The sequence below is a fragment of the Numida meleagris genome, chromosome 5 (assembly GCF_002078875.1).
Source record: "Numida meleagris isolate 19003 breed g44 Domestic line chromosome 5, NumMel1.0, whole genome shotgun sequence".
NCBI lineage: Eukaryota > Metazoa > Chordata > Aves > Galliformes > Numididae > Numida > Numida meleagris.
The window spans coordinates 60,758,555-60,767,639 of record NC_034413.1 but is presented as its reverse complement, the minus strand read 5'-3'; the positions used below and the strand labels follow the sequence as shown (position 1 = coordinate 60,767,639).

The window sequence follows — 9,085 nt, the reverse complement described above, 5'->3', positions numbered from 1 at the left end:
TTTACTGCTTACCAAGTAAAAAGCAATGGAAAATGCTTTCTCTATGAGTGTGCTGTTCCAAGCCAAGATGCGGTACTTGCCTGTTTTTATTCTGTTCCATCAAGTCTTGCTTGATTTGGCTTTTTCTTACTTAAGACCGACGTGATACACTGTGATGGGAGCTGCCAGCTTCAGTCATTTTTGCTGGTGTGACATTTGGTATTTCACAATTCCTGGGGGCTCTTCTTTTGAGAGTCTCAGCTTTTTTTTTTTTTTTTTTTTTTGCATTAAAACAAGTAAATTATTTCCAGGTCGGGTGTGGAGAAACCGATGCGCAGCATCCAGCTTCCAAACCCAAAAGGAAAATTAAAAAAAAGAAAAGAAAAGGAAAAACAAACACACACAAAAAAGGAAAAACCCTCCAATGTGTTATCTTTTAATCATCTGTGCTTTTCAACCGCTATTCCTCTGCGGAATCTGATGCACAGATTTTCTGCTAACAAGAGGCGATTTTACTGGAGAACAAACTCACTCCTCATCTCCGAAGCCTGGCTCACGTTCCAGTGAATTCCTGCATTGTGCATGCACAGCTCATGGTCAGAAATCGCAGGGCAGAGCTGGCCCGGTGCCCAGTACGTGGCCCAGCGCCCAGCACGTGCTTCCTGTGAGTCTCTGTTTTCCCCTGGAAGATGCCCCTGTCTCGGTGGGAGCTTCCCCAGCCGTTACCCAAAACTCACGTGAGCCCTGGCGTTCACACCAGGCTTTCCCACGGGGTGCAACATCCTCCAGATGTGAGGACCAAACCCAGCGCATCCTTCTGGATCTCTCCCTTCTGCAAAGTCTCGAGGTGGCCTCCTTGCTCCGAGCTTGAGCTCAGAGGACCTGTCTATTAAAGCGCTTACAGGCTGAACAGACCCAGCAAGCTCTGGGCTGGGAGGGAAAGCCAGCTCCTTTTGCCAGCACTTCATGTTAAGCTTCTATATTTAAAATGACTACATAAATGAAGAAATGAAAAACAGGTCTAAGCACTTTAGCAGGCAAATCCGATTTCTGCTTAGGAGAATTGGATAGAATAAAGCCAAAAAAATTTGCTTCAAGGATGAGATTTAATTGAAAGTCCCAGCGCTGGTTCTCTGACTGCACTTGTAGGTTCAGAGAATAAACCTGCCAGCCAACAATTGTCTTAAACAAGATCATCGTTAATCCTGACTTCAGCTGTCAAAAAGAATGAGACTGCTAACTAAGAGGGGCACGAGGAAAAACCCAATCATTTGTTTGTTAAATATTTGCATCGTGTCATATCAATAATGGATAATAAGAAAATATTGGCCCTCCAGAGCTGATGCACAGCACAAAGCTGTGCTGAATTGCATCTAAACTGTTATCAATAGCACATTTATTATTATAATAGATGAAAAACAAGCTTTCTGGCCGGAAAACAAGATCTATTTGAGCTCAAGCTATTTGGATGTATTCTAAATGTTGTGATTAAAATGCAGCATGAATGTTCCTTTAAAAAAAAAAAAGAGAGAAAGACAAAAGAATAGATCTGCTATAATTACATATGCCATCCAGCTCTGACTCAGTAACCTGAAAGAAAAAAGAAAACAGGGAGAATTGTATTTGTGTCCAGCCAGGCATTTCTCATCTTCAGGGCTTGATTCAGAGCCTAAGCTAACAGAGCTCTTCCTGCTGGGTCAGGATCCAGCCCCAGGCCTGAGGGTTTGAAGCAGGGAGCAGGCAGATTGTGCTGAGCTCCCTATGCAGGTCAGGGTTTGATTAGGCTCTGCCAAAGGAACTCTGAAATCTATCTTGCCGCAGTCAAAGACAACCATAGTTTATGGGTAGAATTAAAAACACAAAAAACTGTAGAAAGAGATAAAGCAGCCTCCTGGGTGAAAAGGGAACGTGGTTTCACTTCTGGAGCAAACACCTCAGGGACCGAGGGGCTGCAGTAGCACCCTGCCCTCAGTGCTATTGCACGTGTCCAAACCTGCAGGACACTATCTGCCTCCCACAGCAAGGAGAGGCTGCTCGCTGCCTCCTGCCACCCTGCCACTAGGGTCCTCTTTGTTCTGACAAAGCAGGGACTAGTGACTTACAGAAATCTCCTGGTAGCTCTCTAAGTAATTGCATTCTCTTATGTCTTTCAATGATAAGCCCCACGAGGCCCATAATACTACACGTGCAAGCCAAATTGGCCCATCAGCTCTGTTTATCAAAGGGTCCTCATTAGATCTCAGTCTTTGATGAAGACAGGAGCAGTCAAAATCCACCCTAATGATTTGCTGAGTTTACTCTGCCTGCAGATACGTGGTGTGAAGGGCACTCGGCCTCCAGACATTGCACTGCTAATGGGAAGCTGTGATGAGGAAAGCAAAACTGGTGAGAGAGAAAGGAGGAGAAACCACGGCAGAAACCTGGAACAGCAGTGGAGCTCTGAGCAACCTGATCCAGCTGTAGATGTCTCTGTTCATTGCAGGGGAGCTGGACTAGATAATCTTTAAAGATCCCCTCCAACTCAAATGATTCTATAAGTGGAGACTGAATAGGCAAGATGAACCCCATGATGGGTGTCACCAAGAGTAACACCATGAGACTAGTCAAACTCTATTTTGAAGGCAGAAGTTCCCTTAGAGTGAACTGTCACTGCTAGGAGATCCAACTAGGAGCTGAGAGGATGAGTGCCAGCAAGGAAACACAGAGCCAGCAAAAGGCAGGAGTAAAGAAAGGCCTCCTGTACACTCCAAACTTTCAGAAGTGAGAGACTTGGTCTAGTTGCCACTGGGAGGAATTCTCTACTCCTCTCAGTCCAGTAAGCCCATGGGTGGGCACTGGGAGCTGTGTTAATGACACCAGCAAGAGATGCCGAGCAGACAGGAGCAAAAATCCAAAGAAAGCATCTGGGATTCCTGGCTTACAATCATACGTGTTGGAAGGGATCTTTAAAGGCCATCTGGTCGAACCCCCCTGCAAAGAACAGGGACACCTACAGCTCATCAGGTTGCTCACAGCCTTGAGCAGCCTGGCCTTGAGTGTCTCCAGGGATGGGCATCCACCACCTCTCTGGGCAACTTCTGCCAATGCTTCCCAAAAGGGCTTCAGGGGATGCTGGAAAATGAATGGCACCAGGACTAAACTAACTGAAAATAAGGATTTTATGGAAAAGGTAAAAGCCCAGCCTCCTCCAGAAAAGTGAGAGGTGACAGGAGAAGGCTGAAGCAGTGTTTCACACCATAGCTGCAAGCAGTGGATGCAATTACAGCAAGATACTGAAAAAAAAAAAAAAAAGGACTTTACTGACTTTACTGTACAAAACCAGCTAGTTCTGAAGCACTCGGTGGCTTTTAATAGTTTTCAGCTCAAACAGAAGAGGGAACTCGGAGCTTACATTACAGCAGCTTGAGGAGCACCATGAGGAACAAAGCACAAGTCCTTTGGTTTCAGCCAGCGCATACAAAGGGTGTGCAAGGAAGGGCCAGAGAGCTGCTCCAGCAGGGATGTAAAGGACTCTGCTGGCACCATGAGCTCAGGGGGATTCTTCACAGCTCCAGTGTTATGGCAGAAGATGGATGGACCATCTGCCAGCAAACAGGCAGGGCCATTTATTTATTTCATGCAAGAGAGTGCAGGTGCTCAGAACAGCCTCGGGGGGCAGGATGGGGAAGAAGAAAAACTGTGACATTAGTTCCAAAAGAAAGGCCACAATCAGCAGACAGCAAAGGGCAAAATGTAAGCGTTGCTCAGGCTGCCTGATGCCCAGTGTGTAGCAAAAGAAACCGCAGTCAGAAGAAGCAGGCAGGAAGAAATGCCCATCCCAGAGTGGTTTTCCCCCTCTTCCTCGCAAGAGAAGGACTCACAGATGAACTGGTAGGGTGAGGCCAGGGCTCCAGAGCCTCCAGCAAAAGTGGGAGGCTGAAAGAGCAGCCCAACCATAAAGAATGTACAGGCCAAACAGGCCAAACCACACAGGGAAAGAGACAAAGTAATCTAACAGGTGATATTTGCTTGCTTGTCATGTCATCAGCTTGGCTGCCAGTTGCTGTACTGCTGGGTTCTGGTCTACAGACACTGATTCACACTGCTCTTCTGGTAAAACACAGCATGGAAAGGCCTTGAGGAGATGCAGCAGCAGCTTGACCCAGAGCTCACTAAGAGACAACTTGTTTGCTTCATTGCTAAACACTTGAGATTGGCAAGGAAGGAGGGGTTTTGAGCAAAGCAATGATTTTCTTCTTGCTGTTTCTGTAACATGGCACAAACCCTACTCAAGGCACAATGTTTGAGTGCTCCCCATTTTTGTCTTCCTGGAAAGGTGAGTGAGGGCCCTGCCTCTCGGAGCCCACAGGCAGCCCCAAGGGGAGCAGTGCTGCAGCCCGTACTTCAGCAGCTTTGCTGGGGATTTTGCTTTTTTTTCCAAATTGCTCAGGAAACCCAAAGGCCTTGCAGCACCTCCTTCTACATGACAGGTTTAACGCACACATTGACATCAAGGACTAGGGGAGAACCATCTGGAATCAGAAATGTTTCTTAAACTCTGCTGTTCATATCACAATAACAAATGTGCTAACAAAACGCAGAGGCTGGTACCATCCAAAATTCAGCAGCTGTGGTATTCGCCATGAAGCTGACCTCACAGGTTTAAGTTACTATTGCTAGAAAACATATCCTAGACTACGAAAAGAAATCCAACTCACAAAAAAAGGGGTTGTTCTTCTGCAAGTGGTCCTGGCTAAAACTACCCATTAATTACCTCTGTCTTTGATACACCTCGGCTGGTTCTTCTGCCCCAAGGGAAGCCAAGGTAGTGGCCACCATGGGTGGTGGAGCATCACCAGGAGCACAACCTCCTCCTCCTCCTCTTCCCATCACTGCACCCTTCCTTTCCATCACTCACTCGCATTTCATTTTCTGAATAAATCTTGCATGTAGGTCACTGCTCAGGAAAACCACGTCTTCCATGGACAACTCTAGCATGAGAACCTGAAGAAATGAGTGGGCTCAGTCTAATGAAAGAAAAGATTCTCCTTGAGTAAGTGACTCTTTTCCTTCTCTTCACAAAAAAAAAGAAATCACAAAAAAAATCATAGCTTCTGGAATCATAGGACTATGGGGAGAGGGAGAGGGAAGGAGAGAGATGCAAACCCCTTGAGCTGCATAGCACAGCTTGCTACCTAGTGACATCCTTGTGCCTCGGAAAGAAGAGGTAAATTTACGGAACTTATAGCCAAGAAGTTGTTTTGCAGAGTTTGAAATCTCATTTTTATGTTTATCGCTTGCAAAGCTGGAAGGAAATACCACTGGCCACACTTACAACCTGCTCAGAGGAAAAATATGTTGGACAACAGCCAGTGCAACTGAAGGGAAGCTTGCTACACTAAAAGACTTTATCAGAATGCATCCTTCCACAAAGCAAATACATGTGCATCCACAGTGGGACAAACCCCTGCAATCTCCATGAAGGCTTGCACAGCGATGTGCTATAGATCTTCATCAGCCCATTGCTGTCCCTTAGCTGGAGACGATCATTTCTGTAGGGCAGCCTCCAGAACAGCTGGTGTGAGCTTTCCCTAATCTGCTCCAGGACAAACTCCATCACTAGCTGAAAGTGACAGGCAAAGCTGGACAGACAGCAGGCTGCTGTTCCCAATAGTGGTGTGCATAGCTCTACGTATGCTATCACTATTTTGGTTTCCCCCTCTGATACCAAATCAAATGATCAATAGGAATAAAGAATGCTTTTCTAAAACTGGGAGTTAAGAGCTGTGCATGACCCTGGCTCTGGGCTGTCTGTATGGAAGAAAACCCCTGAGGCATCAGTACTTTCCAGAATCATATCCCAGATCTTTGATCCTGTTCTGAGTCCATTTGAAGGTGACAAAAGGGCTCCTAGGACGGAGCTTTGGCTCTAAAATAGAAGTGCTATGCTGAACACGCCATTTTGCAACCTTGTAGCTCTTCATTACAGCCCCCAGCCTGCTCCTTGCTGGTTGCCAGCATGCTCAGGGGAAATCTTTCCAAACTGCAGCGCATTTCAATAAACGGGTCAAGATAGCAAAGCTTTACGACGGTAGCTGAAGCAGTGAGGAATGGCCGCACCAGCAACTGAGCACGCAGAGCAGAGGAAGAAGTGACTTCCAGCAGGTGACAATGAGCAGGTGGGAAGAAGTAACTCCATCAGCTGGAAGGGAAACACAAGCAGAGCCTTCCACTCCCGGCAGCAAGCGATTCTCCCAAGGGGCTGCTGCAGCCCCCAGCCTCATGTTAGCACTTTATTTATAGCATTGACTTCACATTCTTAACCTTCCCAACTGCAAAATGCAGTTTTTCTCCCCACAGCATTATGGTGATGGTTTGGAACGTCGAGATGTTTGGAAAGGGACAATTTGGCATCAGGAGACTAAAAAGCAGATAGAGATGACATCCTAAATGTATCTCTTATGAGTTTGGAATGCTTCCTTTAAATTAAGCTCAGAGCGTGTGACAGCTTCTGGTAATGCCGCCAGTAAGGAAATAAAACATAAAAATCAGAGGGTTTTTGAGCACACACAGTCTTAAAGATCACATCTTTGAGCACCTTGCTTTCCCTCACGCCACTTCAAGCTGCGATGCACCAAGTGCTTCCCAAGGAGAGTGCTCCAGTAATTTTCAGCTGTCTTCTCACCGCATGTGCCCTCGAACATCCACGCACTTCCAAATTCAAGGCTTATAAAAAATTAAATGCTCCAATAATTCTAAATTGGGTCTGTTCAGTACTACTGGAGCCTGTCCATTCCTTCCGTTTGTGGTTATTTTTTTTTTTTGTTCTGTTTGTGGGGGGAAGAGGGGACAAAATGCTTTCTATTAGCGTTTCAAATTGGAAGCCGGTCAAACAGCATCATAGCAGAGTGATTCAGCAGCCTCTGAGCTGCTTCACAGCGTATCATAAAACAGGATTAGGAAAACAACAATGCCTGGAGGAGAAAGAACACACACAGATTCATGGCAAGAGAACAATATCAGAAAGGAGTGGAGGGAATAATCCCAACTTGGCTTCTGAGGAGCAGGTTGGATGACCTAATAGATGGCTTTCAATGCCCTTCATTCCCCACTTAGTCGCAGGGCTCAGCCACCCGGTTCCAGCTACCACAGCTTAATAAATGGCTCTGCATCAACTGAAGCACATTAAGCACTTCTGTGCGCACACCCGCAGCCTGTTGTCATTTGTCTGAGGCCACGGTCCCCCTCTGGTGTGAGACCCAGATGCTATTTCACAGCAGGCAGGAGCTTATGCAGAACTAGTGTTGCACTCTCATGGCCATTTAGGACAGGAAGCAAAGGAAACAATCTGAGACTGCATGTTCCAGTTACAAACCAGAAAGTGAGGTTGTCTCAGTCTTATTCAAGAACACACACATGGCAGCATATTAAACCACCAGTGACATCAAGCTAAGTGTATTCCCCAGCATGCTCCTGCTCAGGGTGGAAATTAAACAAGTATTTTATGATATGACCAGTGTCAAGTTGGAAAAGGAAAACATCATTAAAAATCTATTCCCTGGAAACCTGAAGACCCTATTGACAGTCTTTTTTGTAAATTAGGCCATACTTGTCACAGCTGCAGCCTTGGAGTGACAGAGGAAGGCAGGGACTGTCCAAGGAGTTTTACTAGATTGGCAATGGTAGAAACAGTTTGAATGCAAAACAAGAAAATTCACGCGAAGCTTCATGCGAGCAAGGAAAATCAGACAATTCGCACAATTCCACTAAAATACCTGCATCCAAAGTTGGGTAGAGACACAAAATCAGGTAGGAGAAGATAAATCTCATATGCCACAGTACGCTTTTGTAGATTGAAAAAAGACGGTAAAGCGCATCCTTGTTTAAGTCACTGCAGGATGCCTGGAATTTTATAGAAACTGCTGCAGTGTGTCTCCCAGTGGAGAATAACTGAAGCATGAGATGAGAAAACAGCCATACCCTAACTTGCAGTGGCAGGTACTGTTAAAGGAAATGTCCGATATAGACTTTATATATAGGAAGATTGCAAATAACGGCCTCGATTCCTAAAGCGCGAAAATGTAAACCAATTCTCTAATCACATCTAATCAAAGAATACTATCAGTTGCTGCAGACTTCTAAGAAGTACCGTATATCAGAGAGATGGTGGAATGCATATCTTGTTCAGTAGTGCTTTGGGAATAGTTTAGCCTGCAGCGTTTAATTCCCTGTTATTACTTCTGGGCCTGGAGGTGAAAGTCGTAAATCAGGACCAAACACAATTTGCAGTAATGGGGTGAAATACTCATAAAGAGAGTTACATGATGAAATTTTGGGGGATTGTAACTCTTCCAGTCCTTGATGATTGCAGTAAAAAAAAAAAAAATTAAAAAAAATCTTCCATCTGTAACATCTATTCTTCCCTGATCCTATACTCAATTTTCATCCTTTTCTCCAAGCATCTCCAACTTTTGCTGGCATGCCCTCCACCCTTCCTCTCTGCTGCCCTAAATATATGCTTAAAATAAAATCATAGGAAAGCACTACTTGCTTAGAAAAATGGGCAGGTTCTAAATTCCACTGTCTTTTCTTATATGGGCATTTAATACCACAGGAGTTTTCCCAGGGAATTTTGCTCAGATTTCAGGACCGCTATTGTTTTTATAGAGGGCTACTTTGTCCCATTTAGATGGCAGCTACATTCTGACTAATAAAGACCGCAGTGCTATAAAATAGAGTAATATCATTCCCATTCTTCTTTCACTCTACCATCTACTGAGTTAAAAAATAAAAATTTAAAAAAAAAAAAAGAAAGAAAGAAAAAATGGAAAGATCCCAACCCATAGTGTGTTAGAGCTTTGTTTTCTGAGTAACGAGACTAATCATGTTTCCTCTACTTGAGGACTCTCTCTTCTCTTCCTTTTCTTCCAGGTCCTCTGGATCCACACTGACATAGAAATATCCCATGATGGAGAAAATAATGCACACAGCAAAGAGCAGAACAGTGAACAAGACAAATTCAGCCCACTAGGAAAGAAAAAAAGAAACAAATCAGCAAGTCAGGGAACCCCGACTCCCAGTCCAGAGGATTTCCCTGCACTTCCAAGTGCTTTCAAAGTGCTGGGTT

The 9,085-nt window shown here is 45.0% G+C and overlaps 1 protein-coding gene across 1 annotated transcript in view; it reads right to left on the bottom strand.

The window, feature by feature from the left end:
- Positions 387-9,085, bottom strand: part of SLC15A2 (solute carrier family 15 member 2) — a 44,820-nt gene continuing 36,121 nt past the window's right edge. The window contains exon 22 of the mRNA XM_021398895.1: positions 387-8,985. Coding sequence (XP_021254570.1) covers positions 8,809-8,985 — 177 coding nt within the window. The 3' untranslated portion in view covers positions 387-8,808. The remainder of the gene's footprint in view (positions 8,986-9,085) is intronic.